The sequence below is a fragment of the Talpa europaea genome, assembly GCF_964194135.1.
Source record: "Talpa europaea genome assembly, chromosome: 4".
NCBI classification, from domain to species: domain Eukaryota; kingdom Metazoa; phylum Chordata; class Mammalia; order Eulipotyphla; family Talpidae; genus Talpa; species Talpa europaea.
Window position 1 is genome coordinate 85079875 of NC_140070.1, and position 24971 is coordinate 85104845.

A 24971-nucleotide genomic window follows, 5' to 3' on the forward strand; every position below is an offset into this window, starting at 1 on the left:
TCACCAACATATGTTGTTGCTAGTTTTTTAAATATGTACCATTCTCACTGGTGTAAGATGGTATCTCATTGTAGTTTTGATTTGCATTTCCCTATTACTAGTGATGTTGAACATTTTTTCATATGACTGTTGGCCATTTGCATTTCTTCTTTGTGGAAGTTTCTTTTTAGTTCTTCTGCCCATTTTTTGACTGCATCATTTTCTTTATTTTTGTTGAATCTCATCAGCACTTTGTAGATTTTTGTGATCGGTCCTTTATCATTAGTGTTGGAATACTTCACATTTTAATCATGTGGAGGGTATTGGTTTTTAAGTGTTGATTCTTATATCCTTCTGACAAACTGAATTAATTTCTACCTTAAAACTTCAAAATGGGGGCCTCCCCTGATGGCACAGAGGTTGAGTGCTGGGTTGCAAATCTGCCTGCAGTCTCTGCATGCCATTCCATCCTGGGCTGCCAGCGAGTGTCCCACATGGTGCGCCGACCTCCCCTGCCAAGTCCAATGCTCCCCTCAGCAGTGTATTTCCTCAGTTTGTCTGTTCTGTTCCCTGCTCTGGCTCTGGCTCATTCTCTCACTCTCCCGCGCTTCTGACTGTACCCAGTGCTTGCACAAATAAATAAATAAATCTTTAAAAAACAAAAAAACAAAAAACAAAAAAAAACTTCACAATGGTACTGCTCAAAACAAGACACTGACATGTAATCTGCTTTGAAATCCACTACACACCAATTACATTGTCCTGAACAGTGCTTTGACTGTAGTTTCCTATCCATGATGTCTATATTTAGTAACATTAACCTCAAAAATTAACTATTAACCTCAAACATTGACCTGGAAAATACACTCTATTGGGCCTCCTTGTAGCAGGTTGAGCGAAGTGCTATAAAGCTGTCTGCACCTCTGCAGCCAGGTTCATTTCCCAGCTGGTCAGGGAGACACCCTCTCCTGTCTCACCTGCTGCACCACTCAGCAGTGTTTTCAGTGTGCCTGCTCCACTCCCTGCTCTGTCTCTGATGAATTATCTCACTCTCCCCGGCCTCTGGCCTGTACCACACTTCTTGCGTAAACAAATAAATCTTAAAAATAAAATAAATAAAATTTAAAAATGGCTTTGCAGTATTTCAGTGTATGTGTCTTACCTGACAAAAGAAGCTCAAAATCCTTCACATGACATTCAATTTTATTATCATCCAGATTTTTAAAGTTTATTCAACTGCCTCAGATTCCATATTTTGGTCTCAAAATTTCCCTAAAATTCTCACATCCCTCCTAATTTTTGAGCATGGTCCAGTAGTTCCTTTTTATAACGTATTAGTTCCTGTATATTTTTAAGCTGAACATATTGTACTTATACTGATTGTTGAAATCCCCAAAGTAGCTACCTCCTATATAGTAATATTATTTCAAACTGAAAGGGCATTCTGATAGGGATATCATTTATTTTAAATTGATTGCCTCTGCCAATTTATAATTTACAAATCCACTATGAATGCCTTTTGATATTTATTGCATTTCATTTCAGGGAACATCCAATGAGACATGGAAAAGGAAAATGCATCCTTGCTGACAGAGTTTGTTCTCACAGGACTTACATATCAACAGGAGTGGGGAATCCCCTTGTTCCTGGTGTTCTTGGTGATATACCTCTTCACCATCGTGGGGAACCTTGGTCTTATTGCTCTCATCTGGAATGACTCTCAACTTCACATCCCCATGTACTTGTTCCTTGGAAGCCTAGCCTTTGTGGATGCTTTAATATCCTCCTCAGTGACACCCAACATGTTGGTCAAATTCTTTGCCAGGAGAAATGTAATGCATCTTTCGGAATGCATGATGCAATTCTTTTCTTTTGCATTCAGTGCGACCACAGAATGTTTTCTCTTGGCAGCTATGGCATTTGATCGCTATGTAGCCATATGCAACCCTTTACGTTACCCAGTGATGATGACCAACAGATTATGCACCCAGCTAATAGTCTCCTCATTTCTAAGTGGCATCATTCATTCCATGATTCATACAGGTTTAGTATTCAGATTAACATTCTGCAATGACAACATAGTACATCAATTTTTCTGTGATATTGAACCTTTGTTTATGATTTCCTGTACTGACCCTTCCATTAATATTCTAATAGTTTATATTTTCTCTGGGTCCATTCAGGTATTCACTATTACAACTGTTCTTGTCTCTTATACACTGGTTCTCTTTACAATCTTAAAAAAGAAGTCTCTAGAGGGTATAAAGAAGGCCTTCTCAACCTGCGGAGCCCACCTTCTATCTGTGTCTTTATACTATGGCCCTCTTCTCTTTATGTATGTGCGCCCTACTTCTGTAAAGTCAGCAGATCAAGATATGACAGACTCACTATTTTACACTGTCATAATTCCTTTCTTAAATCCAATTATCTACAGCCTGAGAAATAAGAAAGTTATAGATTCAGTGACAAAATTGATAAAGAGAAACGTTTAGACATCATACTAATAGCTGTTCTCAAGTAAAGCAGTCACAAAATTGTGCGTATTAGGTGTTGTTTGTTATGTGCTGATTAGAGTTCAAACCTTATTGCTATGATAATTTTCCTATTACTTTAATGACTTAATTTGTAAATACGTAATGAACTCCTTAAAGCTTGTTAGGTTATTTAAAAACATACAAGTAATTTTAATCAAGTGCTCACAACATACTAAAATAACTAAAGGAAGAAACAAGTGGAACATTTTACATGCTTATGGTGTTCTTCAAAGTGACTTTATAAATACATTAATTAAGTGCTAAAATAGGCTGTGTCTCTGTGATGCACCTGAATATGAACATTGGGAATATAAGTGAGCAGCCTGGAGACTCGTATCATATTGAAATGCACAGTGTTGGCCCATTTGTGCTTGAGTTTCAGGCCCAATTGCAGAAGTACTGCTAGCATCAAAATGTCTTTAATTCCATTTTATGGAGACTTGGTGAAATTTACCTCTGTGGTGAAGTCAAAACTTGTGTCTCTGAGAAATGAAACAAAACAGGGACATAATGCAGAAAACATGCAGAGAGTGAAGGCAGGGCCAAAGTCAATTGGAGCCCCTCCTCAGAATACATCCATGAATAGCAGGATATATGGCAACTCTATAAGGATAGTAACAAAGGATAACTCTCTTTATTATCTTCTCAGGAAATTTCTATCTCTGTGTATTACGTTCTGGGGTCATCTTACTAAGTCAGAAACGTAAGTGATTGCGTTGAAGGATAAAATGAGGATGGCTTAGAGGAGAGAGATGAGGTAGATTAGGAAGGAAATGGTCTCAATCTTCAGAATGAAAACAAAGATGCAGTAGATATAAATCTTTGGTATGTAAAGGTTACTGGAATGTGTATTGACCTTGAGGGGCTTTAGATGCCTCTTACCAAAGTTCAAATAATATTAAGAGGGTATGCAGACATGCTGTTCAGTTGCTGTCTGGAAAGGCATTAAATGAGCAAGAATTTGATTGCTTTCTGCTTAAAACTCATTGCTGTGTAGTTTTCCTCATATTCCATATTATTAAAATATAAGTGTCCTTTTTTTTAAAGATTTATTTATTTATACATACAAGAACTGGGGTATAGGCCAGAGTTTTTGGGGGGTGAGAGGATTGCCCAGAGACAGAGTGGGGAACAGAACAGGCAGATCCTCTGAAACACACTGCTGAGGGGAGCAGTGGACGAGTCAGGAGAGGTCTGCTGTGCCATATGGGTCACCTCCCTGACCAGGGATTGAACTTGTGCTGTAGTGGCTGTGCTGAGATTCACAGGTTGCATCTTAACCCCTTGTGCCACGAGGGAAGCCCCCAATAAGTGTCCTCTTTTTAGGCCCTTCTCTACCATTCCTCTCTCAACATTAAAATTGCACACACATTCTTACTAATACCATTGCTACCCTTATCCTCAAATCCTTGCCTCTGTGTTCTGAGAAGTTTTAGTTACTCATCCCTTTGAGCTCACTGATGTTCACTTTCTTTCTGAACATTGCTGCCTGATCATTCTTTGCAAAATAACTCTGATTAAATCGTATCCCTCTCAATTATTTTGAATGGTCACTGCTGCCAGATATTACATGAATAAATATCACCCCACATAGCTGAGATGCCTTCAAAGAAAATCTAGCTTTAACTATAAAGTTTAATTCTTCACAATTTCTATTGAACTCTGGGTTAAACCACAAGAGAATTATTGAATACTCTGTTGAAAAACCTCATTGATTATTTCATCCTGGCATTCAAGTAGGTCTCCCCACAGAGACTCTTCCCTAACCTACTGCCTCATTATCATTAAAATTGAAACGGTTTATTTCTTCCAGGTCTGTTCCAAATGTTACTACTTCCATGATGTATTTACCAATCCTTTCAAAGAGATAGGAGCCCCATTTCAAGCTTGTAAGAGGTTATTTACTCTTCTTATTTTTGGCCTACAAACCGTTTTAGTTATAATTTAGAAATCTTTATACATTTTGTAACAGGTAGTAGAATGGCTACACTCCTGCTTATTAATAAATATTTATAAAATTTTGTAAAATTAAAATGATATTACATGCCTATAGAGAAAATTCCAAATAGGGTATTACTCTTTTATATTTGTAGTAACCCAATGGTTTACTGGGTCTGGGATGGTTGCTGCACACCACCTTATCCCTCACGTTTCTCTCATGACAATCTCTCCTGTCACAAAAACAAAATATTCTTGTTCTTATTACTAGCATAGCTCTTGGAATACAGTATGACATAATATCTGAGGGAAGTCTCATAATTAGAAGTTTGGTGAAAGATACAAAATATAGACGAATTTAAGACAAATAACACTGGCTTTACTTATTCTACCAAATCAATACCAACAACCTCTGGAAATACCGTCAAACACAGCCAGATATATATGGCATTCCTATTTGCCAGAATATGTCTGACCAATTACAATATGGTATAGGCAGGAAAAGGGGGAGCCAGGTGAAAGAAAAATAGGGCCATTATCTTTTTAACATACGTAGGAATAGTATTGAATTTGAATTCACAGAAGGGACTTGTTTTGTTTTGGGATTTAGCTGTTGGTTGTTTTCTGAATCGAGCCTTATTATATCTTGAAAAAAGATGCCTTTTTAAGTATAGTATTGACCTCTGTTTGACTTCTAATCAGAGTAAAATGATAGGACATATATATTGCCTACCTTTGTCTTTATCAAGAGTTCTAAAATGGAGTGTGTCCCGCATCGCCATTTTAGGACAGGGACATTTATTCAGTAAAGACTGCCTGAAACCAGCAGAAGGCTCTCAGAGGAGCCATAGGTGAGCTGGAAATTTCGCCCATGCCAGGCCCCTTCTGGTCTGCAGTTCAAGCCCAGTGGAGTAGCGGGAACCCACTGCCGGGGCAGACCAGGCACGCAGAGAGTGCGTCCAGCATTGCCATTTAGGAACAGGGATATTTCTTCTGTAAAGACTGCCTGAAACTAGCAGAGTGCTCCCGGAGGAGCCAGAGGTGAGCTGGAAAGTTCGCCCACACCAGGCCCCTTCTGGCCTGCAGTCCGAGCCCCGAGGGGGAGCGGGAACCCACCCCCAGGGCAGACCAGGTGCGTAGGGAAGCATGTCCCCACATCAGCATTTTAGAACAGGGGCCTTTCTTCAGTAAAGACTGCTTGAAACCGACAGATGGCTCCCAGAGGAGCCAGAGGGGAGCGGAGAAGTTCACCCAAGATGCCGGCCAGTCCCAACAACACAGTGTCCCAATGCATGAGGCCAATTAGAAAACAGTCAGTAGGGAGTAGAAGAACCACACGGAACTTAGCAACTCCTCAGGAAAAAAGCACACCACAAAAAGAAAACCACCCCCCAGGTTGCAATGACAGTAACTTGGAAGAACTTCTGAGCCTTACAGAAAGGGAATTTAAAATAGCCATGATTAAAAAACTGACAGAAGTCATAAAGGAGAACAATGATAAGGGGAAAATAATAAACAATCAGAAGAAAGAAATTGAGTCCCTAAAGAGGGAAGTAAAAGAAATGCAGGAGATCAAAGAAGTAATGGAGGCACTAAAGTACTCTGGGAAAAGCAATGAAAGCAGATTAGATGAAATGGAAGAATGAATAAGTACTCTTGAAGACACAGAAATAAAAAGAACCAAAACAGAAAAGGAAAGAGAAGTACAAAGGAAAAAGACAGAAGAAAGACTTTGGGAACTATCTGATTCCATGAGGAAAGGAAATATAAGAATTATAGGAATACCAGAAGGAGAGGAGAGAGATGTATGAACAGAGAAAATATTTAAGGAGATAATTGAAGAGAACTTCCCAAACGTGAAGAAGGAGCTGAAAATTGATATACAAGAAGCAAGAAGAACATCAAACATCTATGACGAAAGGAAAAATATAGCAAGACACATAATAGTAAACCTCCCAAGACTCCGGGAAAGGAAAAAATTATGAAGCTGACAAGACGGAAGAAACAGATAACATTCAAAGGAAAACCAATTAGGCTGACATCAGACTTCTCCAAAGAAACACTACGGGCAAGTAGAGAATATAGGGACATAGTCAACAGACTCCAAGAAAAAAGATGCCAGCCAAGAATACTCTATCCTGCAAAGCACTCCTTCCTCTATGAAGAAAGAATAAGGACCATCCCAGACAAACAGAAACTCTGGAATTTCATTACGACTAAACCCCCACTCCAAAAAATACTACAAGGAGTCCTAAACCCAGAACCTCAGAGTAACGAATAACAATGAAAGAAGGCCAAAAAAAAAAGGTATTAAAGAATAAATAAATAAAAATAAAGGAAAGACAAACACAATGGCAAATACAGATGCTAACATATCAATATTAACTCTAAATGTAAATGGACTAAACTCTTCAATAAAAAGACACAGAGTCGCAGGCTGGATGAAGAAACAAAACCCAACCTTTTGCTGTCTCCAGGAAACACATTTAGCCACAAAAGATAAAAACAGACTCAAAGTTAAAGGATGGAAAACAATCCTACAAGCAAATGGACCAAAAAAGAAAGCAGGAAAAGCTATACTTATATGAGATAAAACAGATTTCAAACTCAGAAAGATAAAAAGAGACCCCAACAGTCACTACATTATGATCAAGGGGACAATACTTCAAGAAGAAATAACACTCATTAACATATATTCACCAAAGGAAGGAGCACCAAAATATATCAGACAACTATTGTCATCTCTGAAAACAGACATCAGAGAAAACACATACGTAGTGGAAGGTTTCAACACACCACTATCAACTATGGATAGATCAACAAGACAAAAAATAAGTAAAGACGCTAAAGCTCTAAATAAGGATCTAGAGAGCTTTGGCTTAACAGACATCTATAGAACGCTTAACTCAAAAAAAAAAAAAAAAAAAAACGGAGTACACATTTTTCTCAAGCACACATGGATCATTCTCCAGGATCGATCACATACTGGGACCCAAGACAAACATCAACAGATACAACAAGATTGAAATCATATCAACCATCTTTTCTGACATTGAAGGCATCAAACTAGAAATAAACCATAAAGAGAAGGCAAGGAACTCTCCTACCTCATGGAGATGAAACCACACTACTGGAAAACCTCTGGACTAACGAGGAGATCAAAGAAGAAATTAAAAAATTCTTTGACTTGAATGACAACAATACCAATTTCCTAAATGTATGGGATACAGCAAAAGCAGTAATAAGAGGAAAATATATAGCAATAGAGGCTCACATCAAGAATCAAGAAAGAACTCAAAGAAACAACCTAATCTCGAAGTTCAAAGATCTAGAAAAACAACAACAACAACAAAAAAAAACCCAAAACCAGTAGAAGAAAAGAAATAATAAAAACCAAAGCAGAAATAAATGAAATTGAAACTAAAAAAATAATCCAAAAGATCAGTGAAACCAAGAACTGGTTCTTCGAAAAAATAAATAAAATAGACAAACCCCTAGCCAGGCTCACAAAGGAAAAAAGGGAGAGGCACAAATAAACTGGATCATAAATGAAAGAGGAGAAATCACAACGGACACAGCAGAAATCAAAAGAATAATCAGACACTACTATGAACAGTTATATGGAAACAAGTTCAACAATCTAGAGGAGATGGACAAATTCCTACAACTCTACAATCACCCAAAGCTAGATAAAGAAGAAATAGAACACCTAAACAGACCAATTACAAGCAGCCAAATTGAAATGGTAATCAAAGACCTCCCCAAAAACAAAAGCCCAGGACCTGATGGATTTACAAATGAATTCTACCAAACCTTCAGAGACGCATTCGTGCACTGCTGGTGGGAGTGCAAACTGGTCCAACCGTTATGGAGAGCTGTGTGGAGAATTTTTGACCTACTGAACATAGAGCTTCCATGTGATCCAGCAATTCCACTCCTAGGTATTTACCCAAAGGACACAGAAACATCAATTCCGAAGAGCACCTGCACCCCTATGTTTATAGCAGCACTGTTTACAATAGCTAAGCTTTGGAAACAACCCAAATGCCCAAAAATAGAAGACTGGGTCAAGAAGATGTGGTACATATACACCATGGAATATTACTCAGCATTCAAAAAAGATAAACACATGCAATTTGCAGCAACATGGATGGAGCTGGAAGCAATCATGCTCAGCGAAATAAGCCAGAAAGAAAAAGAAAAATACCGGATGGTCTCACTCATAGCAGGAATCTAGAAAACTTAAATAAGGGACCAGGAAAATGAATAACTATAAGAAAATGAAAATCAAAATCAACAAAATACTACGAACCAGAGACACTCTATGGAGGCTGGGTGGCAGGGAGGGGAGGGATAGGGGTCAAAATAAGGGGGTTGCAATTGTATGGGGAATATAAAAATAAAATTTATTTAAAAAAAAAAGAGTTCTATGAGATGTTTACTAATAAAGGTTTCTAACCTAAAAAAAAAAAATCTACATCCAGACATCAATTTAAACTAGAATCTGGACATTCTGTGGGCCAGGGAAGATAAAATTAACCAAATCCATAGCAGAGGATAAAAGCTATACAGACCAGGGCCTCCCTGGTGGCGCAGCGGTTGAGAGCTCGGTTCCGAAGCTGCCCGCAGACTCTGCAGCACTGGTTCGATCCCGGCTGCTCCCTGGCCACCTGAGGAGGGTCCCACATGGCGCGCAGACCTCTCCTGCCGCCCACTGCTCCCCTCAGCAGTGTACTTTGATCCTTCTGCCTGCTCTGCTACCCGCTCTGTCCTGATGAATTCTCTCACCCTCCCGTGCTTCTGACTGTACCCAGTGCTTGTATAAATAAACAAATAAATCATTAAAAAAAAATTTTAAAAAAATTAAAAAAAATAAAAAGCTATACAGACCAACAAACCAGAAAATGATGCAGTGCTGCTTGGGACTATAATCCCTCCTCTCCGTCCTCCCCCCATAAGGATGTCAGGACTTTAAAGGAAATTGGAGGTCCAACCATAGACCTGAAGTCTTAAAGAAGGGAGCACACAGAAGTGCACACAGAAAGATGCAGTCTGATCACAAGAAAAGGAACACCATGGTAATGTCTGTTCAGTTTTCCCCCACGATACCATGACAGGTCTACTTTGCACTTCCCGCCTTCCATACTTGGCCCTGATCTAGAAAGAGAAACCTAAAACTAAAAACACAGCTCCACCTCCCAGGCAAAAGGAAAAGCACCCGTGAAGTAACCAAATGTACTAGGAGAGCACATTTTGTAACCAGATCAAATATCCTAGCAATATGGAATCTCATAAAAGAATAATAAACTACCTAAAATCAAACTTAAACACAGATGTAATAATAAAAACTGGTGCCCAGAAAACTGGACAACCACATGGAAAAGAATGAAACAGACCACCCCTGACAGTGTCTAACAGTATACACAAAAATTAGTTCAATATGAACTAAGGACTGAAATGTAAGACTTGAAATAATAAAATACATAGAAGAAAACAAAAGTAACAAGCTCCTCAACTAATAGCCTTAGTAATATTTTTGTGAATGTCTCTAGAAGCAAGACTAACAAACAAAAATTAACAAGTGAGACTACATCAAACTTAAATAACTACGCAAGAAAGAACCATTATTAAAAGGGAAATGTGACCTATAAAATGAGAACATATTTGTCTATATCAGAGTTGATATTTTATATGTATAAAGAACTCATGAACTCCAACAACAAAAAGATAAGCAGCCTGAATAAAAGTGAGTAGAGGATCTGAATAGACACTTTGCCAAAGAAGACATAGAAATAGTAGCCAAACGCACAGAACACTTTTCAACATGTCTTATCAGGAAAATGCAAATCAAGGTAACAATAAGGTATCATGTCACACTGAAGAATGGCTATTATCTTGCAATAAAGTAAAAATCAACATCAACAAGCAACTATAGACCGAGACACTTTATAGTGGGGTTGGGGGGAGAGAAGAGTGATTAGGGTCAGAAAAAGGGGGTGGGAATTGTATGGGGAATATAACCAAAATGAAAATGCATACATTATGCAAAAATGAAAAATGATGTAAGAATTATATAAAATAATTTATTAAAAAAGCAAAAATAAAAAGAATGGCTATTATCATAAAGACAAGAAACAACTAACTATGGTGAGGATGTGGAGAGAAGGGAACTCTCATTACTACTGGTGGTAACATAAGATGGTGCAGCCATTGTGAAAAACAATATGGACACTCCTCAAAAGATAAGAATACAGAGAACAGGGGCCGCCATCACCATGGCCACCGCTGCAAATAGGCCCAACGCAGGCGGGTCGCGGGACATTCTGTGGCGCATTTTGGGCTGGATGATAATTTCAAGTATTCACTGCTCAGTACTGCTTCTACCTTTCTGTAACACAGTATTTATAATCTTCAGCAGCATTGATTTATTTCATCCTATACAGTGGCTGTCAGATTCTTTCAATGACTTATGTAGTTCCTATGTAATCTTTTACCACCTGCTGCTGTCAGTGGCAACAATAATAATAAATATTTTCAGTGTGGAATTCTATGCAGTTTTTCCTTCTATTCCCTGCTCCAGACTGGCGCTGATAGAGAAGATTATTCATCCTCAGCAGCTCATGCACTCATTTATTCATGCTGCAATGGGAATGATGATGGCTTGGTGTGCTGCAGTGATAACCAAGGGCTGATACAGTTTTCTCGTGGTCCTTGCACTGGTACTGAGAGTTTAGATAACCCTGCTGCACCAACCTGCTTAAATGAATATCACCTTTTCTTCTTATTGGCTGGAGAATTTATGGGCTATAGCTATAGTCTGCTGTATTTTATTAAAAACATGAACTATCTTCCATTTCCCATCACACAGCAGTACAAGTTCTTATGCTTTAGGAGATCTCTGCTCTTACTAATTAAACGGAGTTGTGTGGAATCACTGTTCCTGATTAGAAATTTCTGCATTGTGTATTATTTCCTTGGCCATATTCCCAAAGCTTGGATTAGCACTGCTATGGACCTTCAGATAGATGAGCAGTTCCATAGGCCACTTGACACTGTGAGTGGCCTCTTGAATCTCTCTTTACTCCACTATGTCTGGCCGTGCAGTGTCTTTCTCCTGATGACGTGGTACATCTCATGGATACTCTTCAAAATCTTTGCCACGGAGGCTCATCTATTCCCTGTTTAACCACCATTTGCAGAAAAGTCAAATGAATGACTCCCTAAAGTTTTAAACAGCAATCCTCCCCTCATCATAAAGTATTTGGCCTGGCAGGACCTGATGTTGCTTTCTCAATATTCTCCTTCAAGAAGACAGGAAGTTTTTAGGCTTAGCCCACCAGGTGGACATCCCCACAACTGGACTGCCATTTCAAGGCAATATTTGAATCTTTTAAATGATATGACTCAGAAACTGGTTCTCTATCAAGAAACTGCTGCTACAAATGGGAGAGTAGTATCTTCATCATGTCCAGTAGAACCAAAGAAATTAAATTCTCCAAAAGAAACTACTTTCAGACTCCAAAATCTAGCCAGATGCCTCGGTCTTCAGTGCCATTATTAGTTAAAACATTGCTGTTTCCCTCAAAATTATCTATATCTGACGTTGCAAGTCCCATGGGAACTTCTTTTGGCTCTAGTGTAGTGAACTGGATGGCTGGAATTTTTGATGTAAACACCTGCTATGGGTTTCCTCAAAGTCCTCATCTAGTAAGAAGAGGGTCAAGATTATGGACTTCTGCCTCTGATCAGCAAGTGACTGAATTTTCTAATCCTCTATCTACTACTATTAGTGCTGAGGGTAAAACAGTAAAACAGCCAAGTGTGATTTATTCATGGATTCAGAATAAACATGAACAGATTAAGAATTTCTTGTCAAAACGTGTGCTAATAATGTATTTTTTTCAGTAAGTACCCAGAGGCATCCATTCAGGCTGTTTTTTCAGATGCCCAAATATTTGGGCATTAGAAGGTCTTTCTCACTTAGTAGCAGCATCATTCACAGAAGATAGATTTGGAGTTGTCCAGACTACATTACTAGCCATTCTTAACACTTTGTTGATGCTGCAAAAGGCAGTTGACAAGTACTTTAAACTTCCTCATGCTTCCAGTAAACTACCTCGGATTTCAGGAAGCCTTGTTGATACTTATAAAACATTAAGATTTGCATTTAGAACATCATTAAAAACTGCCATTTATCAAATAACTACTACATTTGGTGAACTTCTAAATGCTGTGCAAGTATCTGCAGAACATCAGAAAAGACTTCAACAGTTCTTGGAGTTCAAAGAATAGTTAAGTAATATAAAATGTGTTCATTACACTGCTGATTACAGATGGGACAGTAAATGTTCAGCATTCTTGGATCAGAAGAAAATGGACTAATTAAATGCTTCCTTTGTCGTGGTGGTTGCTTTGAAAACTATACTTTAATGGGAGACATCATGGAAAGAAATTCTCAATAGAATAACTGAAAACTGCCTTTTCTGTACTGGTTGCTTTTTGTGTGTGTGGTATAATAAAATCTCTATTCAGTTTTACAGAATATCTATGACAGTAGAAATGTCTGTAACTTATAAAGCTTAATGATAATAACTAGAAATTTTTTAGAGTTTATTTTTGAAAGTAGTAGAGCTAGTTCAGAAGGAAAAATCAGTTTATTCGATCCAGTCTTCCTCCCTAATTGTTCTGAGAGTTCAGTTCTCTGTAAACTAAATACATAAACTTCTTAAGAGTAGTTTTTGTTTACTGAAGGATAAAAATGGTAACAGTGGAGAAAATGTCACAGAAAAATATTGTCTAGAGGACATATTTTGTTAATCTATTAGGTTGTGTTTTATTTCCAGGGACAGATTAAATTTGCATGATTGTCCCAAAAAAAGGTCTCAATTTACAGATGCTAACTCTATAAAAGAATGTAGGAAAATATAGATCTTAAGTTACAAGATTAAACATTCACATTTGGTTTTCGAAAGACAGTTGACTAACATCTATGAATTTATTTTGTATCATGCTAGTAAACAATAAGTATACGGGTTTTTTCCCAAGTAGATTTGCTTTCTTTTTCTGAAACAAAATATTAAGTGATTGCAGAGTTTTTTAAGACAGAAAAGTTTTGCAAGAAAAAACAGGAAACTTCCCTCTTTTGTCCCCACCCTTCATCTTCATTTGATCAAATTATTTTGTGAAACTTGTTTGGCCTTACAAAGGGAGGTGCTAACTGGATAATTAAAATATATTAAGAAAATCTTTACAGCCAGAAACAACTTACTCATCAAATAGCAAGTGAAACTAAAACATCAGAGGGATTACTGTACCTGGGAGTATATTGTATTTCCTGAAAGTGAATGAGGTAATTTGATAATTTATTAGATCAACTTCTTTAGACATGAAAGGTTAGAAATTCTACTGGTAGATATTATTCACTGGACTAGCTCTGGACTCATCTGCTCCCTTATAATTCTTCTATTATCTTTTCTCTCTAGTGCTTCTCAATTTTTTCTTTAAAGTCAGTACCGTATTGTCTATAAGTCTTTAATGTGGTATGTATATCTACCATTTGTCTGATTACTTGATGTATTTTACCTTTATTCCTTTTATTTGTTGTTCCTTCACCCACACAAGCCAAATTATAAATAAATCCTCCTGGCCTTTTAAGCATCTTTATGAGACAGTTTCCCAAAAGTCAGGGTTTTTGAGTATTCAGGCTGATGTCATTTTTTTTCTCTTCACATCTGAAGTGGAATTGAGCTCTTACTAAAAGAATAAATAAATAAAACAGAAAAATCAAACAAAATGGCAAATGCAGATGCTAACATATCAATATTAACCCTAAATGTAAACAGACTAAACTCTTCAATAAAAAGACTCAGAGTCACAGGCTGGATTAAGAAATAAAACCCAACCTTTTGCTGTCTCCAGGAAGATCACTTAACTACAAAAGAAAAAAACAGACTGAAAGAAAAAGGATGTAAAACAATCCTACAAGCAAATGTACCAAAGAAGAAGGCCGAAACAGCGATGCTTATATCAGATAAAACAGATTTCAAACTCAAAAGGTAAAAAGAGACCCAGATGGTCACTACATTATGATCAAGGGGACAATACTTCAAGAAGAAATAACACTTATTAACATATACTCACCAAATAAAGGAGCACCAAAATGTATCAGACAACAATATCATCTCTGAAAACAGACATCAGAGAAAACACCACTATCAACAATGGATAGATCAATAAGACAAAAAACAAGTAAGGACTAAAGCTCTAAACAAGGGTCTAGACCTCTTGGACTTAACAGACATCTATAGAACACTAAACCCCAAAAAATCTGAGTACACATTTTTCTCAAGTGCACACGGATCATTCTCCAGGATGAATCACATACTGGGACACAAGACATATATCAACAGGTACGCCAAGATTGAAATTATACCAACCACCTTCTCTGACCATGAAGGCATCAAACTAGAAATAAACCATAAAAAGAAGGCAAGGAACTCTCTTACCTCATGGAGATTGAAACCCATACTACTGGAAGACAAGTGGACTAGAGGAGATCAAAGAACCAATCAAAAAATACTTTAAGTCACAAGGAGGACACCAAATTCCTAAATGTATGGGATGCAGCAAAAGCAGTAATTAGAGGAAAATATACAGCAATACAGGCTCACATCAACAAACAAGAAAGAACTCAAAGAAACAAACTAATCTCAAAGCTCAAAGAACTATAAAAAGCACAACAAAACCCCAAAACCAGTAGAAGAAATAATAAAAATCAAAGCAGAAATAAACGAAATAGAAACTAATAAAACAATCCAAAAGGTCAACGAAACCAAACGTTGGTTCTTTGAAAAAATAAATAAAATAAACAAACCCCTAGATAGGCTCACAAAGGAAAAACGGGAGAAGACACAAATAAATAGGATCACAAATGAAAGAGGAGAAATCACAACAGACATAGCTGAAATCAAAAGAATAATGAGAAACTACTATGAACAATTATATGCAAACAAGCTCAACAATCTAGAAGAGATGGACAAATTCCTACAACTCTACAATCACCCAAAGCTAGATAAAGAAGACATAGAACACCTAAACAGACAAATTACAAGCAGTGAAATTGAAATGGTAATCAAAACCCTCCCCCAAAACAAAAGCCCAGGACCAGATGGATTTACCAATGAATTCTACCAAGCATTCAGAAATGACTTAGTGCCTATCTTTCACAAACTCTTTCAAAAAATTGAGAAGGAAGGGATAACACCAAACACGTTCTATGAAACCAACATTACACTAATACCAAAACCGAAAAAGGACAACATAAAAAAAAGAAAACCACAGGTCAATTTCCCGAATGAACACGGATGTAAAAATCCTCAATAAAATTTTAGCTATCAGAATCCAACAATGTATCCATAAGATAATTCACCACAACAAAGTAGGATGTATTCCAGGGACACAGGATGGCTCAACATCCAAAAATCAATCAATGTACTGTAACACATCAACAAAAAGAAATATATAAAAACCATATGATAATACCAATAGATGCTGAGAAAGCTTTCAACAAAGTACACCACCCATTTATGATAAAGGCCCTTGAAATTCTCGGGATTCAAGGAAAATACCTCAGCATCACAAAGGGCATATATGACAAGCCCATGGCCAGCATCATTCTCAATTGTGAAGAGTTAAAAGTATTTCCATTAAGATCTGGAACAAGACAAGGATGTCCACTCTCACCACCGCTTTTCAAGTAATACTGGAAGTCCTAGCCAGAGCAATATGACAAGAGAAAGACATACGAGGAATCCAAATAGGCAAGGAAGAAGTCAAACTATCACTATCACAGATGATATACATCACCCAAAGTAGTGATAGTGAAGGCAAAGATAAACAGCTGGGACTACATCAAATTAAAGAGCTTTTGCATAGCAAAAGAGACAATAACAAAAACAAAGAGAAACCCCACCAACTGGGAGAACATTTTTGCACACAACACTAATGATAAAGGACTGATCACAAAAATCTGCAAAGAGCTGATGAGACTCAACAACAACAAAGAAAATAATCCAGTCAAAAAATGGGCAGAAGAGCTAAAAAGAAACTTCTCTGAAGAGGAAATGCAAATGGCCAACAGGCATATGAAAAAATGTTCAACATCACTTGTCATCAGGGAAATGCAAATCAAAACTACCATGAGATACCATCTTACACCAGTGAGAATGGCAAATATTAAAAAAACTAGCAACAACAAATGTTGGCGAGGGTGTGGAGAAAAAGGAACTCTTCTGCACTGTTGGTGGGAGTGCAAACTGGTCCAACCACTGTGGAAAGCTGTGTGGAGATTTCTGGACCTACTAAACATAGAACTTCCATATGATCCAGCAATTCCACTCCTAGGTATTTATCCAAAGGACACAGAAACATCAATTCCAAACAACAGCTGCACCCCTATGTTTATAGCAGCACTGTTTACAATAGCTAAGCTTTGGAAACAACCCAAATGCCCAAAAATAGATGAGTGGATCAAGAAGATGTGGTACATATACACCAATATTACTCAGCATTCAAAAAAGATAAACACATGCAATTTGCAGCAACATGGATGGCGCTGGAAGGGATCATGCTCAGCGAAATAAGCCAAAAAGAAAAAGAAAAATACTGGATGGTCTCACTCATAGGAATCTAGAAAACTTAAATAAGGGACCAGGAAAATGAATAACTATAAGAAAGTGAAAATCAAAATCAACAAAAAACTATGAACCAGAGACACTATTAGGGGGGCGGGGGCGGGAGGGGAGGGATTGGGGTCAGAATGGGGGGGCTGCAATTGTATGGGGAATATAACAATAAAATTTATAAAAAAAAAAAAACATACATAGAGAACCACAAAAACTCCACAGAAAAACTAATTCAACTAATCAATCAGTTCAGTAAAGTAGCAGCATACAAAATCAACATGCAAAAATCAGTAGCCTTCCTATACACAAACAATAAATCTGAAGAAGAAGAAATAAAAAAAATCCCTTTTATTATCGAAACAAAAAAAATCAAATACTTGGGAATAAATCTAACAAAAGAGGTAAAGGACCTATAAAAGAAAACTATAAAACACTATTTAAAGAAATAGAAGAAGACACAAAGAAATGGAAAGACATCCCATGCTCATGGATTGGAAGAATAAACATTATTAAAATGGCCATCCTACCAAAAGCAATATACAGATTCAATGCTATTCCAATAAAAATTTCAATGTCATTCTTCAAAGACATAGAACAATTATTGATGAAATTCCTATGGAATCACCAAAAACCCTGAATAGCCAAAGCTCTCCTGAAAAAAAAAGGGAATGGAAGCATCACACTCCCAGACTTCAAACTATACTACAAAGCCATAATCATCAAAACTGCATGGTATTGGAACAAGAACAGACACACAGACCAATGGAATTGAATAGAAAATCCAGAAATAAACCCACAGATTTATGGTCAACTAATCTTTGACAAAAGAGCAAAGAATATGCATTGGAGCAAAGAAAGTTGGTTCAATGAACGGTGCTGGGAAACCTGGGTCACTACATGCAAAAGAATGAAGCTTGACCACAACCTCACACCATACACAAAAACCAACTCAAAATGGATTAAAGAACTAGACATAAGACCTGAAATCATAAAATACATAGAAGGAAATATAGGCGAAACACTATGTGATATGCATATCAAAGACATCTTTACAGACACTTCACCCAAAGCAGTGATAGGTGAAGGCAAAGATAAACAGCTGGGACTACATCAAATTAAAGAGCTTCTGCACAGCAAAAGAGACAATAACCAAAACAAAGAGAAACCCCACCGACTGGGAGAACATTTTTGCACACAACACTAATATAAAGGACTGATCATAAAAATCTACAAAGAGCTGATGAGACTCAACAAAAACAAAGAAAATAATCCAGTCAAAAAATGGGCAGAAGAGCTAAAAAGAAACTTCTCTGAAGAGGAAATGCAGATGGCCAACAGGCATATGAAAAAATGTTCAACATCACTAGTAATCAGGGAAATGCAAATCAAAACTACCATGAGATACCATCTTACACCAGTGAGAATGGCACATATTAAAAAAACTAGCAACAACAAATGTTGGCGAGGATGTGAAGAAAAAGGAATGCTCCTGCACTGTTGGTGGGAGTGCAAACTGGTCCAGCCACTATGGAGAGCTGTGTGGAGATTTCTTGACCTACTAAACATAGAGCTTCCATATGATTCAGCAATTCCACTCCTAGGTATTCACCCAAAGGACACAGAAACATCAATTCCAAAGAGCATCTGCACCCCTATGTTTATAGCAGCACTATTTACAATAGCTAAGCTTTGGAAACAACCACAGTGCCCAAAAATATATGACTTGATCAAGAAGATGTGGTACAGGGCCTCCCTGGTGGCGCAGCTGTTGAGCGCTGGGTTGCGAAGCTGCCTGCAGCCTCTGCAGCACCAGTTCGATCCCCGGCTGCTCCCTGGCCACTGGAGGATAGTCCCACATGGTGCGCAGACCTCTCCTGCCACCAATTGCTCCCCTCAGCAGTGTACTTTAGTCCTTCTGCCTGCTCTGCTCCCCACCCTGGCTCTGGTGAATTCTCTCACCCTCCTGTGCTTCTGACTGTATCCAGTGCTTGTATAAATAAATAAATAGATAGATAGACAGATAAATAAATCTTTAAAAAAAAAAGATGTGGTACATATACACCATGGAATATTATTCAGCATTCAAAAAAGATAAACACATGCAATTTGCAGCAACATGGATGGAGCTGGAAGGGATCATGCTCAGCGAAATAAGCCAGAAAGAAAAGGAAAAATACCGGATAGTCTCAGTCATAGAAGGAATCTAGAAAACTTAAAAAGGGACCGGGAAAAAAATAACTATAAGAAAGAAAATATCACAATCAACAAACAACTATGAACCAGAGACACTCTATGGGGAGTGTGGGGCGGGGAAAGGAGGGATTGGGGTCAAAATAAGGGGGTGCAACTGTATAGGGAATATAAAAATAAAATTTAAATAAAAAAGAAAAAATAAATAAATCACACACAAAAAAAAAGTTGCACCAAGATCCCACAGGGAAAGGCTGGGCCTGTTGCTAGTGGTTTTGACAAGTGGGAAAAAAAAAAAAAAAGGAGATATCCAAAAGGACATAAAAAGATGCTTATAACAATTAGTTATCAGAGAAATGAAATTCACATAACAATGAACTAGTATATATATTAAACATAATTAAATTTAAGGTATATAATTAAAACTGAACAGACTAACAATATTGGAAACAGAAATTCAAAGATAGGGAGAAAAATTTGTATTCAAAGATAGGGAGGAAAATTAGTTAGGAGATATTTTCACCGGATACTCCTTGCTTTTACCTTTGCATGACAGCCATACATATCTTTTTTGATACTTCTAAATCAATATAGACTAGCCAATGATAATCTAGGCTGGCCAACATTCAGGGCCCTGTGATGACAGGAGACCATAGGCACATATTGTTAGAAATGAAAATCCTAAGGTGACTCTCAGATCTCCTGAAACAGAATCTACATTTTAACAAGGTCTCCAGGAGATAGATAGATACTAATGTTTGGTCTAGGCCACCTCACTCTGTGCTCATTTGTTTTTCTTTTGCTTCCCCAAGCCACCTTACTGCCCAGCCATCCTTTGAATCTATTAGTATTTCTCACTGGATTTCAGCTTAAAACGAAGGAGGGGGGAATTAGCATAGGTGTGGAATGTAATCACCTTCTCTGATATAATTGTGACTAAGGTAAGTCACTTTAATGTTAACTCCTCCCTCCTTTCATGAATTCTGACATTAAATTCATTGAGTGTTGCCCCACTGTTCTATCCCTTATTTAGTAAGTAGCCACACTCCAGTTTGTATGATGAGGATAACTTTTGTGGGGTGGCCTCCTACAAGAATGTAGAACTCTGTCCTCTTTAAAATAATGTACAGTTAGCCCAGACAAGACCATACGATTCAGAGCACTCAGAGTAACATACACAACTGAAGTTTTCTATAAACATGTCAGTAATATATTCTGTGTTGGAAAATACTGTATAAAATACAGTTTCACTGAGACAATGAAGACTGGACTGACTTGATGTTTATGGACTGTAATACCCTGTGGGGCAACTTGGACTTCTTACACATGTTCAAATCCACAATGCCCAGAACAACTTAGCTTTTTCCTTAAGGGAATTCTTGGACACTAATGTGGAAATTTTACGTCTTTACACCTTCGTCTTCTGGCAAAAGCATACATTTATACAATTGGTTGACTCTGGTCTTCAAAACAAACATATATGTGACATTTTTCTCAGCTTGATAAAAAGAAGTCTCCATAATGATGCAGCATGCAAAGAATTGTGACCTATGTTTTCATTCCAATGCTACTGTATTTTTATCCACTCTAGAAAACTAACACTTTGAAAGGATCTTCTCAATTTTGCACAAGCATGGGTAAGTTAGAAATAATTTTTCTAATATTCATCATTCCATTTAGAAAAAGTTAAACTACTGTATTAATTCAAAATAATTTAGGTTGGGTTCAAGATGAAAGTAGCCAGGAGAAAAAAATTACTTAGATTAATTAGATTATTAGATTAATTACTTAATCAATGTATTTTATTTTTGTGTTGTCAGGATAAGCAAAACACCTGAAAGATTAAATCATTCCCCCTCAAACTTTTATTCACCTGTTATCATAATGATAATGACTTAATAAGGCAGTTATTGGTAAATAGTAACTTTAAATAATTTTCATTTGAACTGGATTAAAGATACAAGGGATAATGTTTCCTATGTAAGAAATCTTTGTGGTTATTCTCATAAAAAGTTACATTCTCTTTAACAATCACCTTCTCTGAATAAAACTAGTGACTAAGGTAAGTCACTTTAAGATTATTTCCTCTCTCCTTTCATGCATTCTGACATTAAATTCATTTACCACTACTCTATCTCTTACATAGTGTGTACCCACACTCTATGTGACTTAGGTAATTTTTAATTATTAAGTTATCTGGAAGGCAAAGAAGAAACCCGATGCAAAACAAACTTATTCAACAGCAGTAATTACATATCCTGCTATTTAGATCACCAGCTTTAGGTTTCAGTCTTTGGTATGATGTATTCTGCTAATAAAACAGGTGATCTTAAGTAAAACCAAAGAATATCTAGAGAAAATTCTAATAACTGTTAATAACAAAAAGTAATTTAAATATGGCAAAAACTTTCAAGCAGTGAACACTTAAGTATATATGAATATACAATGTAAAATTAAAATGAGTCTCTGTTTACACAAATACCACAGGAAAATAAAGTTGGAATTATAGATGACAGAAATAAAGGATTCCCAGAGCTGACAACTTTTAATGAGAACCAGTTAAGAAAAATATTTACTGCTTCATCTGAACCATTCTCCTATTTCATCTGCAGTCTTTCTCTTACATATCACACTACTTCATTGCCTTGTCTTTCCACATTGCCTTGTCTCCATTATTTTCTGCTTCCTGTGTTAGCTCCCTCTGGTTTTCATTTCAACTACGTAATTACTTATTCAAGTCCCCCCCGCCCTTCTCTCAATATCCTCCTCTGGCTTTTGAAAACTTTCATGACAGTATTCTGCAGGACAAAAATTCACATCTGTCTATGGGCATAGATAAAAGCCAAATGAAATAAATGTCCTCCACAGTTGTCAGAGCAGTTTCATTTTCCTCAGTGTTGTACCACTTGCTTCCCATTCACTTATTATCCTCTGACCTCAACTCCACAACAAACCCCAAAGTGCTCTTTAAAAAGCCACTCTATAAACAAGCCTGTTTAAAAACAAAAATGAAAAATATAAAAAGACACTATGAGTCTCTCAGTTTCCATACTAAATGATCTGCTTTGTTTGGTTGTTTGTTTTCTATCCAAGCAGAGCATTCATACTGGATTTTTGCACTGTATTTCAATTTGCCCTTCTTTAGTGTTTTAGTGTTCACAACATTAATTATATAATTCACACCTGCTTCTCAGTTCATGCTGCTTAATATCCTTTCCTGGTCTCTCACTAAGCCCTTTTGGGTGAACCAAGGTTCCTGGATGCAAGAGGAAGTGAGATAACTGAGTAGAAACTGGCTCTAAAAGAGAATGAACGGGAGGTTGGAGAATCCATTGAAAAGTGTGCAGGGACATAGGAAACAAAGGAGCCCATCAAGCCACATCATGTCCCAACATTAGCTCAGTAAGAGTAGTTGTCACTCTCCCTGAATTTGAGCCGCATAAACTTACACCGACAATGCCACTGTTGTGGATACAGGACACAACTGCTGGCCTTCATAGGATTGCCTTTGAATTTAATACTCTCTTTTGCACCTGCACCTCTTTCTTCCTCTCCCCATATTCCAGATGCAGGTTCAGTGATTCGACTTGCCAAATCCAGGCATCCCTCTCACTCTAGGACAAAGGGGAATGGGAAAGTGAGTTTCTAGCTCTTTGGGCTTTTTTGACTGTGTGGTTACCTCTGCAAGCCACAAAGATTGGGTGGTAGAAATGGGGATCAGAATTGGCCATCTAATACATGCTGTGCATTTTCTTTGTAATCTCTTTCCTATACCTTCAAGTTTTTTTCTATTCCCTCCCTCTCGTTCTGCACACATTCCAATGGACAGTCCTATTTCAGTCTCCTCCATGACTCCAGATATTATTTCTATTAAGATCTAGTAGACTCATGCTACTAATCTCATCTTGCCTGGATGTTCAGAAGCCACTCTCCACAACAGCTCTGTCGCTGAATTCTTGATTCAACTTTGATGAACATCAGTTCAATCACCAGGTGAGTCTTCTCTGCTTCACTGACATGCCCTGCATGTCTAACGTCCTGAGTCCTCATGCCTCTACTGTCTAAAACCCTTTGCCTCTATTTGTCTTCCTTGTCACTCCCAAGGTCCTATCACCCAAGTGCTAGGAATGTTATCTCAACTTGAATCACTTCACATTTTAATCATGTGGAGAGGATTTTTAAAATCTATTAGTTCCTGTATATTTTTAAGCTGAACATATTGTACTTATACTGATTGCTTGAAATCCCCAAAGTAGCTACCTCCTATATAGTAGTATTATTTGAAACTGAAAGGGCATTCTGAGAGGAGTATCATTCATTTTAAAATTTCTCTGTCAGTTTATAATTTACCAATCTACTATGAATGTGCTTCTGATATTTATTGCATTTCATTTTAGGGAACATCCAATGAGACATGGAAAAGGAAAATGCATCCTTGCTGTCAGAGTTTGTTCTCACAGGATTTACATATAGACAGGAGTGGGAAATCCCCTTGTTCCTGGTGTTCTTGGTGATATACCTCTTCACCATGGTGGGGAACCTTGGTCTTATTGCTCTCATCTGGAATGACTCTCAACTTCACATCCCCATGTACTTGCTCCTTGGAAGTTTAGCCTTTGTGGATGCTTCAATATCATCCACAGTGACACCCAACATGTTGGTCAAATTCTTTGCCAGGAGAAATGTAATGCATCTTTCGGAATGCATGATGCAATTCTTTTCTTTTGCATTCAGTGCGACCACAGAATGTTTTCTCTTGGCAGCTATGGCATATGATCGCTATGTAGCCATATGCAACCCTTTATGTTATCCAGTGATTATGACCAACAGACTATGCACCCAGCTAATAGTCTTCTCATTTGTAGTTGGCATCATTCATTCCATGATTCATACTGTTTTAGTACTCAGATTAACCTTCTCTAATTACAACATAATACATCAATTTTTCTGTGATATTGAACCTTTGTTTATGATTTCCTGTACTGACCCTTCCATTAATATTCTAGTAATGTATATTTTCTCTGGATTTGTTCAGGTATTCACTATCACAACTGTTCTTGTCTCTTATACACTGGTTCTCTTTACAATCTTAAAAAAGAAGTCTCTAGAGGGCATAAAGAAGGCCTTCTCCACCTGCGGAGCCCACCTTTTATCTGTGTCTTTATACTATGGCCCTCTTCTCTTTATGTATGTGCGCCCTAGATCTGTACAGTCAGATGATCAAGATATGAAAGACTCACTATTTTACACTATCATAATTCCTTTCTTAAATCCAATTATCTACAGCCTGAGAAATAGGAAAGTCATAGATTCACTGACAAAATTGATAAAGAGAAATGTTTAGACCTCATACTAATAGCTGTTCTCCAGTAAAGCAGTCACAAAATTGTGCATATTAGGTGTTGTTTGTTATGTGCTGATTAGAGTTCAAAGCTTATTGCTATGATAATTTTCCTGTTAGTTTAATGACTTAATGCGTGAATACCTATTGAACTCCTTAAGGCTTGTTAGGTTATTCAAAAACATACAAGCAATTTTAATCAAGTGCTCATGACATACTAAAATAACTAAAGGAAGAAACAAATGGAACATTTTACATGCTTGTGGTGTTCTTCAACGTGACTTTATAAATATATTAATTAAGTGC

The 24971-nt window shown here is 37.3% G+C and overlaps 2 protein-coding genes and 1 pseudogene across 3 annotated transcripts; all 3 read left to right on the forward strand.

Moving 5' to 3' along the window:
• Positions 1-1541: 1541 nt before the first annotated feature.
• On the forward strand, positions 1542-2471 carry LOC311169963 (olfactory receptor 5H2-like; the record flags this gene model as incomplete). The annotated part of the gene is made up of 1 exon (XM_084232241.1): positions 1542-2471. The coding sequence occupies one exon, from the start codon at positions 1542-1544 to the stop codon at positions 2469-2471; it is 930 nt and encodes a 309-aa protein (XP_084088367.1).
• A 7811-nt stretch (positions 2472-10282) lies between these two features.
• Positions 10283-12743, forward strand: LOC311169448 (nucleoporin NDC1-like; annotated as a pseudogene). Its single transcript has one exon. The product of its transcript is annotated as a nucleoporin NDC1-like (transcript).
• Positions 12744-23738: 10995 nt separating this feature from the next.
• LOC311169228 (olfactory receptor 5H2-like) lies at positions 23739-24668 on the forward strand (the record flags this gene model as incomplete). The annotated part of the gene is made up of 1 exon (XM_084231015.1): positions 23739-24668. The coding sequence occupies one exon, from the start codon at positions 23739-23741 to the stop codon at positions 24666-24668; it is 930 nt and encodes a 309-aa protein (XP_084087141.1).
• Positions 24669-24971: the final 303 nt, after the last annotated feature.